Raw genomic sequence first — 23,659 nt, forward strand, 5'->3', positions numbered from 1 at the left:
AGTTTCATAATGCTCATTATGCTAGGCAATGCCACTGAAGACCCCTGATGTCTAACCTGAAGAGGTTGTGTCTTTGTAGTGGGAGCCGGTGCAGTACTTCAACAACAAGATCATTTGTGACCTGGTGGAGGAGAAGTTCAAAGGCATCATCTCTATACTGGTGAGGAGACACACTGCATTCGAATGCCACAGAGGATGTGAAATAATGATTTTATTTATTTTGTTTTGTTTTGTTTTTTCAAAGGAAGCTCACTTGTTAAATTTAGTCTGGATTTATGCCAAAATATAAGCCACTCAGAGAAATTGTGATAAGTTAAGGTGGCATATAAAAGGAAAAGTTCAACATTCAAGATAAGATAAGATAAAACTTTTTAATCCCACATCAGGAAAATTGAATTGTTGCATGCAGCAAACAATAAAAGAGAGACATAGGAAGATCGAAAGAGTCAAAAACAAAGGAATAGAGAATAAAAACAGAAAATCAGCTATATATATATATATATAGCTGATTTTCTATATATATTACACACAAGAGTATGAGAATACTGCTGTCACAAGAGTATAAAAATATAAAAATATTTGTTACCTTCAGATAATCGGATGATAAAAACAGTGTTAATACTATTGCACAGTAGAAGAAAACGTAACATTAGTGCAAAACAGTAGATTTGTGATGTTTTATGGGAGACAACACAGTCTTATGTTAAGTGATGCTGGAAATCCTGGTATCTTTTTGTCAATGTGACTCCAGGAAATCAGTGTTCTTATCCAAACACAAGAGGTCTAGCACTGTATTCATTGGTGTGCTTTAGAGGTGCTGGTAGGTCTATAAGCTGAGCTAACCGTCTCCTGGCACTAGCTCCATGTTTACCTCACGGACCTGAGAGGTATCCATCTTCTCATCTAACGCTTAGCAAGAAAGTGCATGAGCCCATTTGCAGTTGTTGATCCGTTCCTTTTAATGCTCAGTGATTGAGTAATAAATGTAAAAATGATGAACCCGGTGATTTGATCCTGCCACAGATGCACACGCCAACTCTGAGTACATATTGTAACTTAGTGTCAAATTCATATAAATAATCTCGGGACATGACTGACTGCTGCTCTTTTTCTCCTCCAATCACAGGATGAGGAGTGTTTGAGACCTGGAGACGCCAGTGATTTAACCTTCCTAGAGAAGCTGGAGGACACTGTTGGAGGACACCCACACTTTGTCACGTTAGTTTGATTCCTAATGTTTTGTGTAACTACACTCCTGCAATGCCACTAATGTAGCCAAAGCATTTTTTGTGTTACGGTGCTTAAACGTCTGGCTGCTGACTACCTTATGCTACCAGACTACTGAACGTGTGCCAGTGCATTTACTGATATACGCATACTGTGTGTGTTTCCCTGCAGTCACAAGCTGGCTGATGCAAAGACCCGGAAAGTAATGGGCCGCGATGAATTCAGACTGCTGCACTACGCTGGAGAGGTCAACTACAATGTCAACGGTATGTGTGTGTGTGTGTTTGTGTGTGTGTGTGTGTTTTTGCTGCTGTAAACAAGGCCAGTGTGACCTCACGTCTTCCGATGTTTGGTGTTGTGGTGACTTTGGCATGAAGGTCAGGTACGCAACACCAACGTCCAATGCTAAATAGCAGCGTCGTTCATTAAACAGAGCGCATGTTTAAACATAAACAAGCTGGTTTTATACCTTTGTTTCATTGTGTGTGACAAGAGTTACAGTAAGTTCTCTGTAAATACCAACATTCAAACAATGGCCAGCGTGAGCATCCAGGCTGCTCACTGATAAAGACGTAGTAGTATTTGTAGTAGTATGTATGTGTAAAATCGCTATGAGGTCAGACTTTAATAGATAAATTCAGGGACAAATGACTCATGCATCAAAAATCAAATTCCACCTTCTCTCACAGGATTTTTGGACAAGAACAACGACCTGCTCTTCAGGAACTTAAAAGAGGTGAGACTGAGTTTAAAACGAACAGGAAGATAGTGATTTGACTATCTTGGATAGTGTGATACATCTGTGAAAGGTTGTGCAGTGTTTGCCTGCCTCAGAGGTTAAAGACATGTTTCGTGTATGCTTGCAGGTCATGTGTATGTCAGAGAACAAGATCCTGACGCAGTGTTTTGACAGGGAGGAGCTGAGTGACAAGAAACGCCCTGACACCGTGAGATACCTTGTTGTTTGTGTTTGTGTGTGTGTGTTCCCTGTTTGTGTCCTGAGCTTTTCTCTGCCTGCCTTCCACAGTCTTATATGTCATACTCTCATGCATCCCAGCATACTTTCCCACAGCACAACAAACAGTGGTGTGTTTCCCCTCTGCAGTGTTGAGTGGGTGGTCAGTTGGGGATTCTCTGCAGCCTCCCACTCACTGAGGAATGCCCCGACACTTGTATGCCCTTCACACAAACACACAAAACACACACACTTGAACAGGGAACTGTCACAAGCTGGCGAGTTAGAGTCCCAGTCCTTCACACTGGGCCCAGTGTTAGTCTCCAGTGGACTGCCAGTCACATCTGCTCTCATAGCTCCGCTTAGGTCATCATCTCCGCTACAGGCTGTGATTCGCACACATCACTCCTCTCCTTTTCGGTTTCTACCTTCGATCACGGCCGGCTTCCTCTCCCATCCTCTGACCTTCGTCTCTCCGCACCTTCCTAACCAGCCTCCCGCCGTTTTCTGTCTCTTTGTGTCTGCCCCTCCAGGCGGCCACCCAGTTCAAAGCCAGTCTGGCGAAACTCATGGAGATCCTGATGTCGAAGGAGCCGTCGTACGTCCGCTGCATCAAGCCCAATGACTCCAAGCAAGCAGGTACGAAATCAAATCTGTTTTCAGTTATCAGGCTGAAGCAGGCTTTCTATTGTGAAGTCCAATCAAAGGAGGTGAGTGACAGTATAGAAACTGTGGCATTAGGCTACCAAAGATACGTCTACCTCTTGTACTTTACACACAGTAAACAGATGTTAAAAAATAACTTGGTAGTACTGAGATCTGATTGATTCCATTCAGGCTTGATCGATGATGCTCAGATGTTCAACTTAGACTTTTTCATCTTGTATTTTGCTGTCTGAATGTCATCAATCCAAGCAGCACGATCAGCTGATTTTTTTTATTATTATTATTGGCTGTTCTCTATCTGAATTTGCAAAGCTTCAAAAAACTCTTGAATCAAGTTTTTGAAATTACACAACATGATGTATTCACATGATGTTCGGTGGTTTTGATCCCAGCTTCCCGTAACAGTTCCTGTAAACACTGTTTGTTGAGGCTGCTAAGCTGCTTCAACAAGCTAATATTTTCCCAGAAGCTCTGTACTTTTGCTAATTCCAACCAAAAACAGTTTGTTTTCAGCTGCATGAGTGGCGGCAGTGCAGCTCTCCGTGTGGTCGTCAGTATATCGGGCCGGCCTTTGTTTCTCTCCACAGTTGGCCTTTTGTTAGTTCACACTGTTTCTCTGTCCTCTGTCACTCCTACTTCTGTTGTTTAGCATTTACTGGTTTTCTCTGGTTCATTTTGTCCAACAGACATTACATTTTTCTCAGACTGACATGACTCTGCTCTCCCTCCCCCTCTCCCACTGTTTCCCCCTCTCCTCCTGTCCCAGTTCGATTTGACGAGGTGCTGATCCGTCACCAGGTCAAGTATCTGGGACTGATGGAGAATCTGAGGGTGAGGAGAGCTGGCTTTGCTTACAGACGGCGCTACGAGGTCTTCCTGCAGAGGTGATCAGCTATTCCTTTGGCCACAATATTAATGAACTCTTACAATCTAAAGGCAGCTTTCTGCTGTAGCACTAGTTGTATTGTTCCTCGAGGTGCAGCAGGTTTTGGTTTCCTCTCTTACAACAGGAAGGTTTCAGGTTCAGTCTCAGGATGTGTCCCAAAATGTTCTGAGCAAGACACTGGACCCCTGCTCGCACATTCATCACTTTGATTAAGAGGAATTCATTTAAATCCAGATTTTCCATCTCATGTTTATCTAGAAAACCCAAGCTTCATAAGCAACGTGGCCTAAGAGCTGAACCTAATTAGGACTGCAAAAGACAATTATTTCAATATCAATTCATCTGACGACGTTTTCTCAGTGGTCTGTTTAATGTCAGGACACAGTGAAAAACGTACACGTATATAAATATAATATAAATGCTTTGGTAGTTTCAGCTCTAAACCTGAGACCTCCTGTTTCCAGGACTATGCACTAGCTCATCCTGACGCTCCTTATTGTGCGGTGTTGGCTGCACAGAACCTCTCACAGGCTGAGCTGTAGGAGTGGTGCATGTTTAAAGACAGGTGGTGTGCTTTCTAGCCTTTGGGCTTTGTTCCTGAACCAGCCTTCTAGTATTTATTGGTGTTTGTGTCTGTGCAGGTATAAGTCCCTGTGTCCAGACACATGGCCTAACTGGCAGGGGAAACTGCCCGATGGAGTGGCCACACTGGTCAAACACCTGGGATACAAGCCTGAGGAGTACAAACTGGGCAGGTCAGCAACACACAAACGCATACAGATGCCAAAATGTGTTTTTATGATGTTTGTCATCTTCCCTCTCCTCCTCCTTGAGCCTGAGCTGCGATTAGCCATGTCGGTAAAGCCCTCTGAGTTGTGATGCTGTGTTAAATGTATTCAATTTAATACATGTTTTACTGTAAACCGTCTAGATCCAAAATCTTCATCCGTTTCCCAAAGACCTTGTTTGCCACAGAGGATGCTCTAGAGACCAGGAAACACAGTCTTGGTGAGAGCCTCTGACAAAACTGAAGATTTGTGCCAAACATTTTTATCATCATCATCACACATTTAAGCCATTTGGCTCATTTCCCTTGCTGTCACCCCACAGCCACCAAGCTGCAGGCTGGATGGAAAGGCTACAGCCAGAGGTCCAAATACCAGAAACTCAGAACCTCAGGTGAAGAAGCATGTGCATGTTCTTCTGTTAATGTCGTTTAGTTTGTTCAACAGCTACAATTTCTTTCTAAGTTGAAATGTATCTGTTCGTGATTATGTATGCATTGTGCAGCTATTGCCATCCAGGCGTGGTGGAGAGGGATCCTGGCCAGAAGGAGGGCCCAGCGGAGACGACAGGCTGCTAATACTATCCGCAGGTACAGAGCAATGCACAATCAGACCAGCAGATGGCACAATACACTCACTGTGAGAAATCCACCCCACTCAGAATGCAAATGGGAGCTAATCTGTGGTTCTAAAATGAGGAAAATACATATAGATTATGCAGACCCTGTTTTTTAATCGTTTTTATTCCCTTGCTGGTCTCATCCTCAGGTTCATCAAAGGCTTCATCTACCGCCACAAGGAGCGCTGTCCAGAGAACGAGTATTTCCTGGATTACGTGCGCTACTCCTTCCTCATGACGCTGTGCAGGAATCTGCCCAAGAACGTCCTGGACAAGAGCTGGCCGACACCTCCAGCTGCCCTCACTGAGGTGGGGCTAGAACACACACTCATTCACACACACACACACACACACACACACACGTACCCAGTGGGTCAACACAGACGTTCACTTGTCGTTCTTTTGTAAGGACAGTCAGAAAAAAAAAAGGTCAAGTTAGGATTCGACCATTTATTGTTGAAGATAGTTAAGGATCAAACCTGATATTTTGCATTGATATTCACAATCATATTTTATGTTTCTATGGCAAATAAAAACTTCCGTTCTGGAAACTGGAGAACATCTCTGACATGTTGACCACAGTGGGACACCATCATTCAGTTTTGTAAACAGGATCATAATTATAATTCCATCAATACACTGAACATATTATTATAGAGCAATGTTAAAGCTGATCAGAATGTCCCATTAGTATCCAATCATGTTAATGATTCAGTCGAGTATTAAACAATTGATGAGACAGCGTTGTATTATCCATCATTTAGATGTAGACTTGTGACTTTTTTGTGTATATTTTTACTCACCTTTTGAAGGAAAACTTTAAAAGGTGAATGTTTTCCAACAAATAGTCTAGAAAAACACAACTGTTACAAAAGGAGCATACACTTGCGACAGCCATTACTCAAATATCCAGTCTGTATTATGACTCTGCGCACATATGACACAACTGAACAGAGATTTTGTCCTGCCAGCAGAGCTGTTGTGAAAACGTTCTGTCTGTGTCTTCAGGCCTCAGAGCATTTGCGTAAGCTGTGCATGCAGAACATGGTGTGGAGCTACTGCAAGAAGATCAGTCCTGAGTGGAAGCACCAGGTGAATATTGTCCCATCGCCAGTCAAGACACTCTCTTTGTTGTGTGACTGTCAGCTGTCTTGTTTGCTGCTTCCTTCCTCTGCTGCACTGTGATCAAATCTGTTTGAATAGATGGAGCAGAAGATGATCGCCAGCGAGATGTTCAAGGACAAGAAGGACAACTACCCACAGAGCGTGCCCAAACTGTTTGTCAGCACGAGACTCAGTAAGACTCAGACACAATGTGTTCAGGCTGCAGTTTGCAAACTGTGTCAAAGATTCTGACAGCGTGTCTCCTCCCGTTCAGATGGGGAGGACATTAACCCCAAAGTGCTGCAGGCCCTGGGCAGTGAGAAGATGAAGGTTAGTTGAGCAGAGTCACAGAACAAAGGGCATTGTAAATGCTCTCCATAAGTGTTTTGACCGTCGTATTTCTGTTCCTAGTATGCAGTGCCAGTCACCAAGTACGACAGGAAAGGCTACAAGGCTCGGCCCCGCCAGCTGCTGCTCACTGCTAACAGTGCCGTTATCGTAGAGGAGGCCAAACTCAAGCAGCGCATCGACTACGGAGCTCTGAAAGGTCAGAGGTCGACGGCCACTTTCTTTGCTTTCTTTTGGACGTGGGCAGTGTTGGGTTCACGTCTCATTCAAACTGTCCTTCCCCTGCAGGCATCTCAGTCAGCTCTCTCAGCGACGGCTTGTTCGTCCTGCACGTGCCCAGCGACGACAACAAACAGAAGGTGAAAGCGAGGCCCAGTATGCATGAATCACTGGAAACGAGCCAGACCTCAGAGCGTAAATACGCTTTGCTGTGTGTTTTCACCCTGTCTGTTTGATGGTTTCCTCCCAGGGAGATGTCGTTCTGCAGAGCGACCATGTGATTGAGACCTTGACCAAGATTGCGATCTGTGCCGACAAGATAAACAGCATCAACATCAACCAGGGCAGGTGAGGAGCAGAAACGCTTTGAACATGCACTTGCTCTTCTGTGTGTGTTGGTTCGTACATAATACTGACGGCTCTCCTACACGCTCAAGCATCTACAGGTGGGAAGTGGTCAAAAGCAGGAAGATCTGACTAAATATCCCTGTTTCTCCTCCAGTATAAAGTTTACAGTGGGTCAGGGGAAAGAGGGCATCATAGACTTCACACCTGGATCAGAACTACTGGTGGCCAAGGCAAAGAACGGGCACTTGTCTGTGGTGAGTCTGCTGTCTTCCTCAGTTTGTCTAAGTTGAAAGCCGGGTAAATACCTTTGATTTTCTTTATTATTCAATCCTTCAAGTGGCTGAACAGCAGTTTCAGACTTACTTTCGTAGAGTGTTCATGCTGATGACCTGTGCTTTTCATACTGACTTCCATCAAGTTACCACCCAGAAAAAGCTGCGACCCAAACAGCAGACAGACAAAGTTAGCAACTAGCTAGTGATCATTTGTCTCGGGAGTAAGTGGAGACCAAAAGAAAATCTCTCATGTGAAATAACCTGAACTTTTCATCTTGGCAGAAAATATTATGTTAACAGAAACCTCGCAGTAAGAAGCTGGAGGAGAAAATGGGTTTTCAGGGCCTTTACTGTTGTGGTTACAGCTTGCTGCACTGCCCCCAAGTGGCTAAAAAGATTCCCTTAACGCAGCTCTAGTATCTTAAATTTTGACAGTTTAGTTGTCAAAATAATTCAAGAAGGATTTAGTCGAGTTAGGTGTGTTTTAGCAGGTTTAGCAAGTTTTTTACAGTTTTCAAGGGCTGTTAAATCCTCCTAAACCACACTGGGAATATTTCTTCACAGAGTCAGACTATAACAAACAGAACGGTTCACAGGCTCATTGTTGGGGTGGTGCTTGCAAGTTAAAGCTGTCTGGTCAATAGTTAATTCTAATAAATGGCCCTTATCAATAGAGTATTGTGTAGTTTGAAATGAGTTTTCGATGAAGAAATTGGATTCAGGCATATTTTAACTGAAGTAGAAGAGATTACACTCGGTTGAGCTCTGACGTGATGTGATGTTTTTGTCCCCTGCACGTCTTCCAGACGGCCCCCAGGCTGAACTCCAGATGATGGCCACTCTGACCACACACATACACCCGGACCTGAGTTCTCCTGACCTCTCCCATCCTTAAATCACATGACCGCAGACCCCGCTCTGCCTAAGCCAATCAGACGCCAGCTGTCACTATATGGGTGGCATGTGCTTCCAATTAAAAAAATAAAATAAAAATAAAAATCCAGCAAAACTAATTGATATATTTATGTTTATATATTATATTTTTGGGATTAATACTGTTGCTGTTTGAATATTGTGATTTTATATATGAGGCCAAGGAATAACAAATGTTTTGGTGCATTTTTCTTGCACCATGCGTGTTTATTGTGCTTTATTTGGGAACATGACCAAGAAACCAATGAGGGAAGAGTCAGAATAAGAGACAACAATGAGAAGAGGGGGATTGTTGTTGATGGAAATTAGGGTTAGTTGTTGCCTGTTGCCTCTTTTTGTCCTGTTTACTCTTTCTGCTCGACTTACTGGCTTTAGCGCCTCGCTGGCACTACTTTTCAAACTGGGGTGGATGAGTTGTTATTGAAGCGTGAAGGTGTGTAGAACAAGGCTGACAGTATGTAGGGTAGCTGTTGAGAGGCGATGGAAGAATGACCTTTCAGTCAAATGGAGATGCTTTGGCACAAAAAGGATGATGGTGTCAGTCTGTGGCTCACTACATCAGAATAAATAGCTGAATGTCAAACTGAATACGTTTCAAAAGTCTATTTGTGGTGTTAGAATAAGCAGGAAGTGTGTCGTGAGGGATTCAGTACATTAAATTAACAGCATACTGTGTAAATGCAGTGAAAAGGGACAAAGTACGTGAGAAGTGGGTGAGAAAAGGCAAGAGAAAGGGGAAAGAAAGATGACAGAAGGCAGCAGTCGTTTGCCATGACCCCAGGTGCTCGTGCCTTTCTCCTTGACTAATTTATTCATGACGAGTGAGTTGAGCTGGATGTCGATGTATGAAAACCATGACACTCAACGCGAGAATGAGTCGAGTTGCGTGTAGATAGAAGAGAAAGACGTCGCCCTCTGACTGAATGTCGTTCCAGCAGCAGCTGTGGCTCTGCTGAAGGCCCCAGCGTCTCTCTCCATAGTGCTGTCCTCCAGCCTCCCACCTCACCTGCCAGCCGGGGCTCCTGTCCCTCTATGACTGAACTGGTCTGACGGCTACACCTGACCAGGGTTTGAGCAAGTTTCTGTCACAGTTCTTCGTCTTACAAGCGGCATTTAAAATGTGAGATTAAACTCACAGTTTGAAGCCATATCGTTGTTGTTTTGGTGTACTTGAAATCTGAGTTTAACGAAAAGGCACGTGAAGTCCAAAAGCAGTGGTTTTAGATCAACGCTACTCATAGCTGTGTGTTGTCTACATGTTTGATATGTTTAAAAGTGACGTTTGTAAAGGAATAGTTTGGCATTTTGGGAAATGCATGTAGTTAGATGTGAAGATTAATGGCACTCTCGTGTCTGTGTGCTGAATATGAAGCTACAGCCAGGACACGGCTAGCTCAGTTCAACCAAATTAACCAAAATAAAATGAGTTAATTGGTGTGTCTTAGAGGTGCTGGAAGGCAGATTTTGCTACCTTTGAACCAGGCCAGCTGTTTTCCAGTCTTTATGCTAAACTGAGATAACGTCTCCTGGCTGCAGCTTCATACTGAATGCACAGAAATGAAAGTTGTCTTGATCCTCTCATCTAATTTTCAACAAAAAAAGCAAATGAGTGAATTCCCCAACATGTCAAGCTCTTCCTTTAGTGCCAGAAATCTAATGTTCTTTCCAGAATTCTGCCCCTTTAGGGTAGAAAAACGTCTGAAATAGCATCTAAATTGTCACGTGACACTAAAAGTCTTCATTAAAACTCACGACAACAGTAGATAAATAGTTCTTTCCTGTAGAAATACCACACCTCTTCAGGTTAAGAGCCTCCATTAGACCAGTTCTACAATAAACACCTCTCTGTTTAAACCCTCACTCTGACCAAAGACTGATGCTGAAAAAGTTGTGGTATGGAAAACCTGTGAGAGGAGCATCCAAAAAGTTTCCTGAGATTTCTTCTCTTTTTTCCAAACCTCGCCCGGTGACAGAGCTGCTTCTCTTCGTGGCTCTGGGTGGCGAGGCGGGTGCAATAAGCCAAGGCAGAGCTGTGCGACTGCACTTAAATATACTAGCCAAAGACCCTTTTGATTTCTCGTGATTCTGTGTTGTATGATTTCTATGATGTTATTTTGTTCTGAATGTTTTGTTGTTTTTTTTCAGGATGGAGATCTAAATGTACAGTTTGTGTTGTGTGTTATAAATGAGAGATTCAAGCCAAGTGAGGTTTGATGTGAAACAGTTTGGGAGAAAAAGCTTGTAGTATTGTTTGTTAACGCGAACTTGTTCATGTGCCTTGTTGGATAGCAATGCAACAGATTTGTGTGGAGTTAGAGAAATACCTCCTCGACAGAGTCCAGTCTTTGGCTGACGACGGTGGTCAGCCCATTTCTAAACATTTCCCAGCAGCACCTAAAGGTCTCCTCCCTCTGTGTGTGTAAACTTTATTCAAATCCTAAGTCTATCTATTGATCTACAGATGCACTCCTGTTATCAGTCCTGACTTACTGTATGCACCTCACCAATGTATAATTAAGCCTACACACTAAAAGATAAGATACTAAAGATTTGAGGAATAAATTTGAAAAGTAAATGCAAACTGATAAATGACTGTTTGTGCTTTATTTCCACATTCTTGTTTGTTGTCTGTGTGTCCGATGAAACTTTCCTGCTCTGCATGTCATTGTTAACTCAATAATAGTCTTGGCTGCAAAAACCTTTGGGTACAAATCTGGATTAACGGAGTTAGTTACCATCAGATATCATTCAAATAGGAGGCAGAAAGGCCTTTTGACTGTTGTTGGCTGTTACTGACTGTATGCAGCACTTTGTGTGTGTTAACTTACATTTGTTTGCGAATATGCATAACTGAAGCACAATGTCCACTGAGCCTTGATGTACTTTTGGCCCTTTATTACATAATCCAGAGCCCCTGTAGTCACTGTGCACTACACTATATAAATATATCACTATATACATTTTCACAAACAAGGGTTATCAAGGCACAGACAACAAAAAATAAGATAGATAGACAGATAGATAGATAGATAGATAGATAGACAGATAGATAGACAGACAGACAGACAGACAGATAGATAGATAGATAGATAGACAGATAGATAGACAGACATTAGCAACACACAAATGAAGTCAGTCCTTATTCCTTGAGATGACTGTTGTAAAGAAAATTAAAAAGCAGTCTAGATCAAGTCAAACGTTTATCCATTTCCCTCTAGAAAGTTACTGACTGCTCATCAGTAATCTGTAAAATTAGTGCTAGATGTCATCATCCCATCACTGACTATTCTAAGAGTAGCTTTAATAACAGTCCCTCCATAAAGAGGCACTGGCTTGGGGGCCCTCTGACCCCTTGGGCCCCTGCGTCAGTGCCCACTCAGTACAAATTTGAGGTATTTGTTCTTTACTTGAGTATTTGATTCAACTGTACTTTTAATCCACTACATTTATGTGACAGGTTCTATAATATGGTGAAACTAACAGTATCTAGAGTGGTTAAATTTAGCCCAAACAGCTAAAACATTCAATGCTCTATATGAGAAATGATAATCCACAGATATATAACACTAAAAGAGCTTTCTCTGTACGTCTACTGTTGGTACTTTAAGTACATTTAGCTGATGCCTTACGCCCTTACAGGTGTCTTAAAACGGCACTGCTCAATGTGAGAGCTTTAGTTACCTTTAGTTCCCTGTTAATCAAACCAGATGTGAGTGTTTTCTGCTCAGTGAGGCCTGGCTTAATAAGGCGGGTAACAAGTGATTGGAACAGCACCTGCTCATTTTCACTTTGCACCATGAAGAGGCTGCCCTCTCTGCTGACTGCGTCACCTGTGAAACTGTTTCTCTCACTGAATTCCCAGCTCTGGTTGTTATATTGAGTTTCCCACCTTGCTACTTTAAGTGTATCACCCCCCTCGAAAAGGGCTTCTAGATTAATTTGCTGAGCTGCTGTCAAAAATGTCTACATCTTTGATGACTTTTGTATTGATGATCCCACAAACTCTCTTCTTCAAGGACCTAGCCTCGACCTGCTTCTCTCTGGAGGCCTCCATATAACAGTAGCTGCAATTTCAAACCATTTTTGCATCTTTTAATAAGACCTGTGCACCCAGACATGATGATGTAATCAGATTCAGAAGTAAGTTTTATTCATAACATGTTTGTTCATGAACACACCAAACATACACTGGCCACCATGTCATCATGGGATGAGATGATGGACAACTTCAGCTCATTGCTCCCAGCAGAAGTAACCAGTGACCACGGGAGAAACCGAAGCTCCTTGGAAGACTGGGGAGAAGGTGAGGATGCTAAAAAGATGTCCTTTCTGACTTATCTGGACCTGTTCTTCAGTGGCTCTCGAGAGCCTTTCTCTGCATCTCTTGGCAGCTCTGAAGAAGTTGACATTTTCTGTGGGGTTCGACCTTCACATGCTCCTACTTGGTGCCGTCCCACAGTTCCAATGTTGATGATGCACAGCTGTACGCCTCAGTCCCATAAATGAGTTGATGCATTGATGACATCAGCCACTGGATGTCTCAAAACGTCCTACAGCTTAACAAAGAAAAAACTGAGATTCTTAGAGCATGTCCAAAAATACGAAGGCAGGAGATTGTGTTCATCCTTTTCTCTGAAGCACAGTGAGCATGTCAGAGACCTGGGTGTTGTTATTGATTGGCTGACTTGGGAAAATGGATCCATGCGTTCATCTGCAGCAGATTAGATTAGTGTAATGCCTGTTTTGCAGGACTTGCCAAAAAGAGGCTCCAGCTCATCCAGACTGCTGCAGCCATTCAGCTCATTACATCTGTACTGGAAACACTTCACTGGCTGCCTTTACAGGATAGACGTGATTTCAAAGTATTAGTGCCGGTTTACAAGCCCTAAATGGTATGGCTCCTGAATATACTTCTGACCTGCTCACTGGCTACGGCCAATCAGATCCCTCAGATCATTGAATTTACCTAGAATTAACTTAAATCAGTTGAAGGTTATTTTATATATGGGGACTATTTATGTGTGTTTCTCTCTCATTTCTGTAATGCTCTCCTTGTCTTACTGTAAAGCACATTGAGCTGACCTGCGTATTAAATGCGCTGTATAAATAACGCCGACTTGACTTTACTTAAAGCGACTACAGTGAATATTTTTTATTAAAACAACGTGAGAATGTGAAAGAGGTGTTAAACCAAGAGAGAACTATCACCCGAGTCTGCATCTGAATCAGCTTTTCTGAGCTGCGTGGTGAGTTTAAACTCATTTTCTCCAGTTTTCAGAAGGAAAGCATTAAAAACTCAGTCCCTCTTCCACCTCTGTCCACCAGTACTCAGGAGCAGCCACTAGGTGTCGCCCTCGGTGCGACTATCCCAGCCAGAGGTTTTTGTTTTCAGCTGTCCTCCGCTGGACAAAGTGAACCCTTCTCTCCTGTATTTCTGGTTGGAAGCAAACAGTGAGTCACCTCACATGCTGAAGGCAGGATTTAGCCTACATAGACTGTAGGTGCGGCAGCAGTGTTTATATAAACCCTACAGACATCTGTTACACACAGAAAACCAGGATCAGGGCTGAACTGGGGAGCGGTTCGTGTGTTAAATGATCAAATCAGAACAAAGATCCCACTGAGGTTTCGACACTTTTAATGCAGACTCAGAGGCTTTCTTTTGTTTGGAAGTGCTTCAAAGCAGAAGTGGACGATTTAATCACAGAAAGCATCTCAAACTGGCTTCGTTGCACCAAAAACACTTCTATTATTTATAAGTCTAAATAATATTCATGTTCTTTCTTTACTTTCGGAGTGTATGTATTGTTAATTACATCGAATAGAAATGTAAACATCAAAACTACCTAGGTTAACATCCTCCTTTTGCTTTCTTTGTCTTTGTAGTTATTCAGCTTTTAGCGTAGATAAATGTACCTCTGTCATATTGACTCCACTGTTTTTCTTTCAAGACCATCTTGTGTCCCACAATTATCAGCTGTTCAGGCTGTGTCCAAACAAGCGAACTGTTTCCTCAACAAAATTTCAGTATTGGGAAACAACACACATGTAATATTGTCGCGCTCTGATTGGCTGCGGCTGGTCTCTAGCTCAGCCACGGGCCAATGGGGACGCAGCGTTGTTTGTGCAGCGCTTCTGCGCCGCTATAAAGCAGCAATGAGGGATGAGAGGAGAAATAGTGATCCAAAGAAACTAAAGAGACGCCCCGCGTGTGAATCTGCACCGCTGCCCTGTGTGTGTGTGTCGTCGAGGGACGTTTGGACGCGCAGAGGCAGTTCTGAGTGAGGACGGAGCAGCTCCATTGTCCCTGTATCCACGGGCTCAGGTAGGCTCCGCAGCAGGGATGCTCCACACTGACGCGCTGGAGGAGAGGCTGACTCACATTTAGGCTCGTTTCGTAGCAGGATTCAGCATCTCTCAGTGACACAGTCTATCAGAGGTTTGCAGCAAACACTCTGAGCCTTTTCCTGTCCGGGTTTCCTGCGCTGCATGCATGCAGAGAGGAAACTGAGGCTGCAGCACTGCCATCAACTTTAAGCCTATCACTGGTTTTAGCCACTGAGTCTTTTCCCCTCCTCTGATCACTGTCAGTTCTGAGCGTTTACTTCCAAAACACACACATATCTACTTCTGGATCAGATTAAAATCGATTCTAACAGTTTCTCCTGTTGTCATCAACAACACAAATGACTTTTTCCGCGTCCCTTTATTTTGCTCGGGTTCGGTGGCGACAGTTTTCAGCTCTGAATGAAAGTTAGGATGTGATTTGTGCAGGAAAAAGCGGCTCGATCTCAGGGAGGCGTTTGTGGGGCAGCAGAGTGACAGCTGGGGCTCTTTAGCTTTCTGGGGCCGCTTGGCTCCTAGTTGACTGTCTTTGTTTCAGCAGCATGATCCTAATTCCCCGTACTGTTGTTGATACTGAACAGCTGAGCGCCTCTCGCGTTGATGCGCGTCAAGGTCCTGCGAAACCATTCCGGAAGAGTGCAGGAGTCGCCTTCAAGATAAAAGCAACAGAATGCGTTCAAGTGCAGTTTCTGAAGCGTTCAGGATGTTTGTCTTTGGTCTCACTCCGGTGGCAGTCCATTAAAATAACGGCTGTTGTCCTGCTTCGTTTACATCCATTTTTTTTTTTTTTTTAATGCTTATATATTTTGCAGCCCTGTCATTGAATATTGCGGTGAGATTTACAGCATTTTACACATGGTTTTGTATTTACTATATGTAATATTTGTCTCTTGATTAGAATGGTAGAAATTCAAAGTAGGCTTGAGCTAAGCTAAAAAGTCTGTATGCCTTGCAAATCAGCTATTAGTCTTTTATTTTGAAAGTAACAGCCGGAATGCTGTTCTTTTGCTCTGGTTAACTTGACTCTGCGCGAGGAGGGGGCTGGAGATGCAGAGTGGGGTTGGCGGGGGTGGTGGGGGGTGTATTGTGCGAATGATTTCAGTCCAGTTCAGACCAGTTCCAGCGCTGCTCTTCATTCACCGCAATATACTTTGTCTTATTGTTCACAGTGCGCTGATCTGCGGAACAGCTGCTAAAAACACACCAAATCCAAGTAGAGTCTGTTCTATTCGCATCATGTCACCTTTATTTTTCATGGTCCTCAGTGCTGGGGGCGATGAGTGACATCAAGTCCCAAACACAGTGTGTCATTACAAACAGGGCAGGCTTAAGTGATATTTTTTATTTATTGTTCAATAGTTATTAGTCTGCCTGTACAACAAACGATTAATTTCTATTATGGAGCCATGTCATGTTTGCTTGTGTCCCCTGTAGACTAAAAAATGAAAGAGCTTCACAGACACACTACACAATAAAAAGCACAATATTTCTTCAGTCGTCGTCTATAGCTTATTTATTTTGCAAACTATTTTAGCAATAAAGTCAATATTGGGGAATTATTTATATGAGACAGTTTGCTAGTTTACACCAGGGTTTATGTTTTTTATTGATTCTTTAAATGTGCATTTTTTTGTGTGTTTGTTTTTGGTCGAATTAGCTGTAATTAGCCCTCAGACTGATGCAGATCTTCGCTGTTTCAGTACAGCACAAAGTGGGTCTGAGATGATCTGCAGCAGCGCGAGCGCTGACGGCCAAACGACACAGAGAGTCTCGCGCCGCACTGGTTCGAACCGGCTGAAACTCGCGCTGCATTCACGTGCAGTGGAGTTTTCTGTAAACACACACTTGTTTTTACCAAAGTAGCTTTGTCGCACTCGACACACATCCGTTTGAACAGTCCGGGATTTCTGTTCGTGTGTTCATACGAAGAAAGGAAAATCCAGCAGGTAGTCGTGTCCTGTCGATGTATTTTACCACCAAATTAATTAGGCTACAGATATTTTTTCATCTGTGATTTGTTGCCATGGAAATTTAAAAAGCTGGAGTTGCTGAATTTGGGAATTGGGTCCTAGAGAGCCATAATCTCTCAGCTGCTTTTTATGTAAAAGCTCCGCGTAAACAACATTTTTGGCAATAAATACCCCTCTAAGGTCTTCCCCCCACAGGCGCTGAATGCAACATCAACCTCACGTGTAGCTGCTGCAAATGCTATGTCACTAGTAGCCAATACGAGAGGACCCGCAAAACCGTCTAGCCAATAAGAAACATCAGGGGGCGGGAGTTTTTAAATATTTATAGGAGGGGTTTTGCACCTCGGCCTCAGCTGTTTTCTGTTTATGGAGTGTTCCTCAAGACTAGCGCCGTCATCAGCAGACAAGAACAAAGAAATGTACATGGCCCAGGCCCAGAGAGTCATCCAAAACAAGTTATTGTGAAATCAAGCAGCCCTGAATCAGAACCAGCTTTGTTCGTCAAGTGGGCCTATTGTATAGGTACACACATACAGTGAATAAGGTGTTAGTTGCTGTCGGTGTACGTACACACAGTTTCAAGAACATTTTTTGGAGGAAATAAATCGATTTGCGGCTTAAAATAAAGGCAAATCAAACAACTCGAAAATACGTATGTAATATGTAAGATAAGTTATCATGTAACTATTATGTACATGTAATGGACCATTTGTTCACAGTATATGATCACAATCTCTAATAGTTACAGTTCCCAGTGAGCACTAAAATAAACAATGCAGCATTAGCATCACATATTATCGAGCACAATTTTTTCTATCTAATATTTCACCCCACAAGAATCCTGGAATAATCTTCTCACTTCTTGTCTTCCAGGCTCCAGCAGCCTCCCTCACCCCCAGTCAGGCCAGTGAAGTTCTACCTCCGACCCAGCTGAGATGGCTCCCACCCTGGCCACAGCCTTCTCCCGCCGCTGGTGGATGGCGGTGACGGCGGTCATCGAGAACCTGCTTTTCTCCGCTGTGCTGCTGGGCTGGGGATCCCTGCTCATCATGCTCAAGTCTGAAGGCTTCTACTCCTACCTGTGCCAAGGGCCAGGTGAGTCAGCTTTGTGTGGGTTATCTCACTTAACAAAGGAGGGGCAGATTATCATGTTCAATGGTGGACAGTAACATTTTCTCAGTTGAATGCAGTTTTGAGGTTCTTGTACTTAAGTTGAGTTTTCAGTCCACATTACACTTCTACTCCACTGTATTCATAAGATATTGTTGCTACTTTTTTTTAACATGTCCAGTAAACCTCCCTAACACCTGCAAACAGACTCTGATAAGTAAAATTACCTAAGTTCCCCGTTAAGTTAAGGATCCGAGTACTTCTTTCACCACTAGCCCCCAAATATGACTGAGAAGAACTTGATGATATATAATCGTGCTGCAATCCGATGAAGGAGTTCATGTGATAAAGTAGGGATAAATTACATGTATTTTGGTTGATCATATTAGAAACTGTAATTGTCAGTCTCATTCCTCAGTACTTCTGCTGCTGCTAACATGAACACATTTCTCATGCAAAGTAGCTACATACAGCTCATCTGAAGCGTTAACAGTCCTGTTTGTCTCCAGTATTTTCAAGCAGCCTCATTCAGGGCTTTATGGATTAAATCAGAGTTTGAATGGGATGTTGATGAGACGACCCTTTCATGAGTATCTCTGAGCTGCCGAGAAACCAAAAGCTTTCAACAGGCTGATTGCAACACCCCAGAGTCCTTCTTGCTGAGCGGGTGTGATGGAATTATGGAGATTTAAGCACACAAAAACAAGCTTTTTCAGGAAGTGCTCAGGTTTCACCTTAAAAACAGCCTCAGCCTCTCCACATGCCACCATTCTTCTTCATATTATTAAAGCGTTATGTCCACAGCGAGGACAGCGACCTTTGGGAAGGGCGGCTAGCTGCATATTAGCAAACACACAAGATTCTCATTGATCCAACAGTTTAGATTTCCTCATGGAAAAGAAGTCAATATGGCAGCAGCGGGCAGACTCAGAACAAGCTTCAAAAGCAGCCACGAAGTGCTCCTGCACAACAAACCACCATTCATCCCTTCATTCTCCACAGTGATCATCACACAGGCTGTTTTCTGACTTCGTCCCTTTCATCCTCTGATTGTGTCTCTGTCTGTGTATTTCTCTCTTTATATCCCATGAAGGAGCAGTGATGAAAGCCTTGCTGGGCTCATTTGTGCATATGAAACCTTTTAATGGATTTATCCCTCTCACGCTATCACATGACCCTATCTGAGAGCACTGTCGTCGTCACTGCACGTCGTATGAACTGCTTGTAGATCATTCTCATTTGTCAGGCCGTCAGTGAATACAGCTTTGTGTGATCCGCCATGAATGAAAGCTGATGATCCATTGATGTGTGTGAAGGCAGCCTGTTTATCTGATTGGATTAGGTCTCTCCTATCTCTCAGGTCTCCAATTCCTTCTCACAGCTCTCTGACCTGCTAAGTGGTGTTAAATCTGGCGTTTTGATGTTTACTTGTAGGGCTGAGACGTCTGAAATCAGGTCAAAACGGTGCAACATGGTGTCTAACAGGAAACGAAAGAAAAAAGAAAAAAACAACAAAGTATCCTAGTAAGGGCTCGCCTCACTGCTTCTTGACTTTTCAAAGTCTCTGAGCTCTACTGCAGGAATGAACATTCCTCTAAAAGATATTTTGTGTTTTGATGTTGGCAGTGGAGAGAGCTGTCCATCACATTATTTTAGTATGAATATAGGTATGAAAACCCTCTGCATTCGGTGTTTCTCCACGCAGCTGGACGCTCGTGACAGAAGGTTAACAAGACACTGAGTGAGAGATGAGAGGGAGGCTGAGTTGGCCAGACTACAATTGTTCTGCATACTTAAAGGTAGTCCAGTGTTTGGCTGACTTCTGGAGACACTGTATATCAAATCACGACATGGGTTGTATATCCTGCACACACCCTGTATCAGTGTAATTAGCATGTATATCTCTGAGCAAGCAAACTTCCCCTAAAAGATCACAGTTTCTGTTCGTAGACAGTGGCTCTGTTGTAAAGAGCCCGTCTTCCTCAACTTAGTGAAACTCTGTTGTTGTTCATCAGTTCAGCACGGCCTGTGGTCGCGCTGGTGGTGAGAGCATGCCTGTTTGTCACACAGCGGAAAGAGAAACGTGTCACTCCACTTAACTCGTCGACTGCTTTCACCTCCCTTTGTCTCCGGACTCGCCCTGTCGACGCAGTTCGCTCTCTTGGATTCTTGATTGCTTCTCGAGATAAAACATGTGTTTTTTGTCTGCTTGATCTGTCACTTGAGAGGCTTGTTTGCGGTCAACGTGAACAGAACGTACGCATGTCACTGCCAAAACAAGACAGGAAGGATTTGAGTCGTTGAAGTGGCTCGAAAATACAAATCAATTCATGAATCCACTTGTTCATCACTCATCACTTGACCCCGTAACCTTGACACAATAATGACTTTATCCTTATATAAGCCGCCTTTAATCAGCAGGAGCGGAGCCCCCACCTGCTAATTGTTTAATGATATGACCACTATTTCATGGATGAAAACTGACTGCGTCATTCCTCCTAACATCCTCTGTGATTACGCTCCGGTCAGTGTGCTGATAATCAGGTTGAGTGGTATATTGGGGTGCTATCTTCAGGCGAATAAAGGGACCACTTTGAAACAAGAAAACAAAGCTGTCAGTACATCCTAGTAATCATTAAACCAAGTGACTCTGTAGGAGGCCAGTCTGTTTGACATCAGCTGCATGTATAGGAGGCGCTTATAGAAGACGAGGGAGTGCCATAAAAATGCAAAAAGGAATTTGGCGAAACATACACACAAAAGTGTTGACGCCCTCTGACGGTTAGCAGGTGTGCAGCGAGCACACAGTGAGATCCATCAGGATGAACTTTTCACAGAAGACAGAGTCAGCTTTTACACCCTCCAGCATGTTTGCCTGTGTGTGTCCGTGTGATCGGGCTCTTCCCTTATTGACTCAGGTTTGCTGCAGCCATTTGATTAGTCAGCAGCCAAGGCCGCTGGGGGACCGTTGCTGCTATCTTCAGTTATTCCAACAGTCAGCGAATACGGCTCCAATACACCTGAAATACCAGTCTGAGAGCGCGGGGCGCATAATCTCCATATTGACCGAAAAGTCTGATCACAAAAGACTTTTGAACGTTGATACTGATGCCCATATTTTGAATTTTAGCCACGCTGGAGCGGCTGTTCCAGCTCTTTGGCCCAGACTGTAATATGTCCACAACTACTGAAATTTTCATTCACTCAAGGTCCCTAGCGCAAAAACTACGAATCAACCTATAATTAGTGTTTCCTTGAATAAAATGCATCATCGCAGATGTGAATGACTTTTTATAAAAGCCTACAGATCATTTCCATGTTCAACCAACTTTCTACGTGTTTTAATGCTCCTGAGGGTCCCCACATCCCTTCATGAATTTATGCACCAGCATCAAAACAACACTGAACTCATCAGACATTCATTAAGCCACGTTACCTTTCACCCACTTATACCCTCACTGTTCACGGACCAATTTTCTGCACTAGGATGCATTTAATATGACATAATAGCTTCCTGTTGTTTCTCCAAATTCTCCCCATAGCCCAGAGGCCAGCGTCAACACCCCCTCCTTCCCTCCTTTTACCTTAAGCTGGCTCAACACAGGCAGAAATCAACATCACACACCCCTTTGAGAACATAGTGGGGAAAGCAGATTTCCAGTTCTGTTGTTTATTAGACCAGCCGGGACTTTAGCTGCTGTTGACAACTTGCCCCCAGGACTGAAATGAAGAAAACACTCTCTGATGACTAAGTTCTTTATACCTCCCTCCCTCCTCCAGACGTTAAACATGTGCTAACTGCTGAGTCTGTCTCTATTGTTTCCCCCCGGCAGTTTGACCAAAAACAAGTCAAGGTGAGAGAGTTGTTTTCCTCCACTTTGTCCCCGGTCTGTCTGTCTGTTGATAGAGACAGAGTTTCTCCGGGGGCACCGGTCTAATAGAGCAGATAGACAAAAATAGAGTCCGCATGAACTCGGTGGACTGTGTTTACCGGTCATTCAGCAGGAGGCAGAGCGAGCCAGTATCTGTCTGTGTGTTCCCCTCCACCATGCAGGGGTGCAGCCGGGACTATTTCTGGCGCCTGTTTACCCTATATTGTGTTGTTTTCCCTTCAGTTTGTTTACTTGACCTTTAATAAGTCGTCTGGCTTTTCGATCAGCAGCTCAGCTCCAAGAGAGGGAGGGCCGATGCTCGTTTCATATGTTGCCAAGATCTCAAAGACCGACATGAAACGTGCTCTCTTGAAATACCATGCAGGCCTTCGCGTTAGATCATGTCTAGAATGACAAGTCAGCAGGCTCTTCATCGAGTTTATAGAACGGAGAAAATGATGACGGTTTGTGCAGCATAGCAGACATCCACAGGTCGATATAAAGCTCCAATGTCAGATTTTTCACATAAAAGCACACTGAAAGCTGAGATTCACCCTGTTTATCAAAGGAAGATTGTGATGTTCAGCATGCTAACATGCTCACAATGACAATGACAACCAGGTACTATGTTACGCATGTTATGTTTTAGCATGCTAGCATTTGCTAATTAGCTCTGAACACAAAGTACAGCTGAGGCTGATTGGAATGTAAATCGATTACTGTTTGGTGTTTGGTCATAAACCAAAGTGTCAGACTAATGAAAATGTCGACCTGATCATGGTGCTAGATGGAAAGTAAGGAATCATCAAGGATTTATCCTGTGAAGACCATGAATGTCTGTAAAGTCCAAAAGTTATTGAGATATTTCAATCTAGACTGAATTGGTGCAGACAAACATTATTCTAGTCATTAACAATAGCTGCCAACTAAATGTAGTGGAATAAAAAGTACAACATTTTCCAGGTATGTGGTGAAGTAGAAATATTAATTTACATGAAATGGATACACTGCAGTGAAGTACAGGTACCTCAGAACTGTACGTTAGTGCAGTATGAGAGTAAATGTACACAGTTACTTTCCACCTCTAAGTATAAAGAATCACAGACTGGACAGGTTGGTTAACTTAAGTGTGTTGTGTGCAGATAATGTCATGATGTTATGTTGAAACCACCAGTTTATCTGCAGTGTGCAGCTTTAAGATAAAACATCCAATTCAAATTCAGAGTTTCCTTATCTGATGCTTCATATCTTTTTGACTTCAGTCTCTCATCTTCTTCTCTATCCAGAAAACAGCTCCAGCCTCAACCTCTCCAACACCAGCACATCTAAGCCTTCTCATTCTGAGGAGTACCTGGAGATGAACGGCTGGCCCATCTGCAAGGACCAGGACGAGATGCTGAACCTGGCCTTCACTGTGGGCTCCTTCCTGCTGTCTGCCATCACCCTGCCCATGGGCATCGTCATGGACAAATACGGTCCGAGGAAGCTGCGACTTCTGGGCAGGTAAGGCGAAAATAGAAATCCATTTTCCATTTGAAATGATAAGATACTGGACAGTTATGGTCTGTCTTTTTATTTGTTACCATGTTCATACCCATTGCTTTGTGTTCCCAGTGCCTGCTTTGCTTTCTCCTGCCTCCTCATTGCCTATGGTGCCAGTGATCCCAACAGTAAGTACACCGACGCATTTCATCTCACATGCATCGCCTTACCAGCATCGTATGTTCACTCAGGGGCCACACTGCCGCACACACTGCTCTCAGTCAGGTTGCTTTTATAGGTGTGCCATATTGTAGAGCCCATTTACAGGCAGGCACATACAGAGTGTTGATGCCGCGGTGACACTTTAATCAATCAGATGGGATGTGGGGGAGTTGCCTTGTGTCAGCAGACTAACCACATCTGTCACTAATCCTTCTCTCCCTCCTACAGATCTGTCCATCCTGATCTTCTTTGCTTTGGCAATGAACGGGTTTGGAGGCATGTGCATGACCTTC

At 43.5% G+C, this 23,659-nt stretch overlaps 2 protein-coding genes across 3 annotated transcripts in view; both read left to right on the forward strand.

Moving 5' to 3' along the window:
• The window catches only part of LOC121608735 (unconventional myosin-Ic-like), a 54,877-nt gene extending 43,931 nt beyond the window's left edge, over positions 1 to 10,946 (forward strand). For both annotated transcript variants that reach the window (XM_041940051.1, XM_041940052.1), the window contains 20 exons: positions 80 to 160; positions 1,127 to 1,218; positions 1,399 to 1,493; positions 1,917 to 1,963; positions 2,094 to 2,174; positions 2,716 to 2,821; positions 3,615 to 3,732; positions 4,376 to 4,489; positions 4,666 to 4,742; positions 4,845 to 4,913; positions 5,025 to 5,109; positions 5,288 to 5,447; positions 6,147 to 6,230; positions 6,342 to 6,435; positions 6,517 to 6,572; positions 6,654 to 6,789; positions 6,879 to 6,949; positions 7,060 to 7,157; positions 7,312 to 7,411; positions 8,239 to 10,946. In XM_041940051.1, coding sequence (XP_041795985.1) covers positions 80 to 160; positions 1,127 to 1,218; positions 1,399 to 1,493; positions 1,917 to 1,963; positions 2,094 to 2,174; positions 2,716 to 2,821; positions 3,615 to 3,732; positions 4,376 to 4,489; positions 4,666 to 4,742; positions 4,845 to 4,913; positions 5,025 to 5,109; positions 5,288 to 5,447; positions 6,147 to 6,230; positions 6,342 to 6,435; positions 6,517 to 6,572; positions 6,654 to 6,789; positions 6,879 to 6,949; positions 7,060 to 7,157; positions 7,312 to 7,411; positions 8,239 to 8,265 — 1,791 coding nt within the window. In that variant the 3' untranslated portion in view covers positions 8,266 to 10,946. The remainder of the gene's footprint in view (positions 1 to 79; positions 161 to 1,126; positions 1,219 to 1,398; positions 1,494 to 1,916; positions 1,964 to 2,093; positions 2,175 to 2,715; positions 2,822 to 3,614; positions 3,733 to 4,375; positions 4,490 to 4,665; positions 4,743 to 4,844; positions 4,914 to 5,024; positions 5,110 to 5,287; positions 5,448 to 6,146; positions 6,231 to 6,341; positions 6,436 to 6,516; positions 6,573 to 6,653; positions 6,790 to 6,878; positions 6,950 to 7,059; positions 7,158 to 7,311; positions 7,412 to 8,238) is intronic.
• Positions 10,947 to 14,533: 3,587 nt separating this feature from the next.
• Positions 14,534 to 23,659, forward strand: part of LOC121608897 (large neutral amino acids transporter small subunit 4-like) — a 27,433-nt gene continuing 18,307 nt past the window's right edge. The window contains exons 1-5 of the mRNA XM_041940319.1: positions 14,534 to 14,690; positions 17,554 to 17,775; positions 22,949 to 23,165; positions 23,277 to 23,332; positions 23,595 to 23,659. The exon at positions 23,595 to 23,659 is cut by the window's right edge and continues 12 nt beyond it. Of these exons, the coding sequence (XP_041796253.1) occupies positions 17,616 to 17,775; positions 22,949 to 23,165; positions 23,277 to 23,332; positions 23,595 to 23,659 (498 nt within the window). The 5' untranslated portion in view covers positions 14,534 to 14,690; positions 17,554 to 17,615. The remainder of the gene's footprint in view (positions 14,691 to 17,553; positions 17,776 to 22,948; positions 23,166 to 23,276; positions 23,333 to 23,594) is intronic.

This window comes from Chelmon rostratus, chromosome 7, assembly GCF_017976325.1.
Source record: "Chelmon rostratus isolate fCheRos1 chromosome 7, fCheRos1.pri, whole genome shotgun sequence".
Taxonomy (NCBI): domain Eukaryota; kingdom Metazoa; phylum Chordata; class Actinopteri; order Chaetodontiformes; family Chaetodontidae; genus Chelmon; species Chelmon rostratus.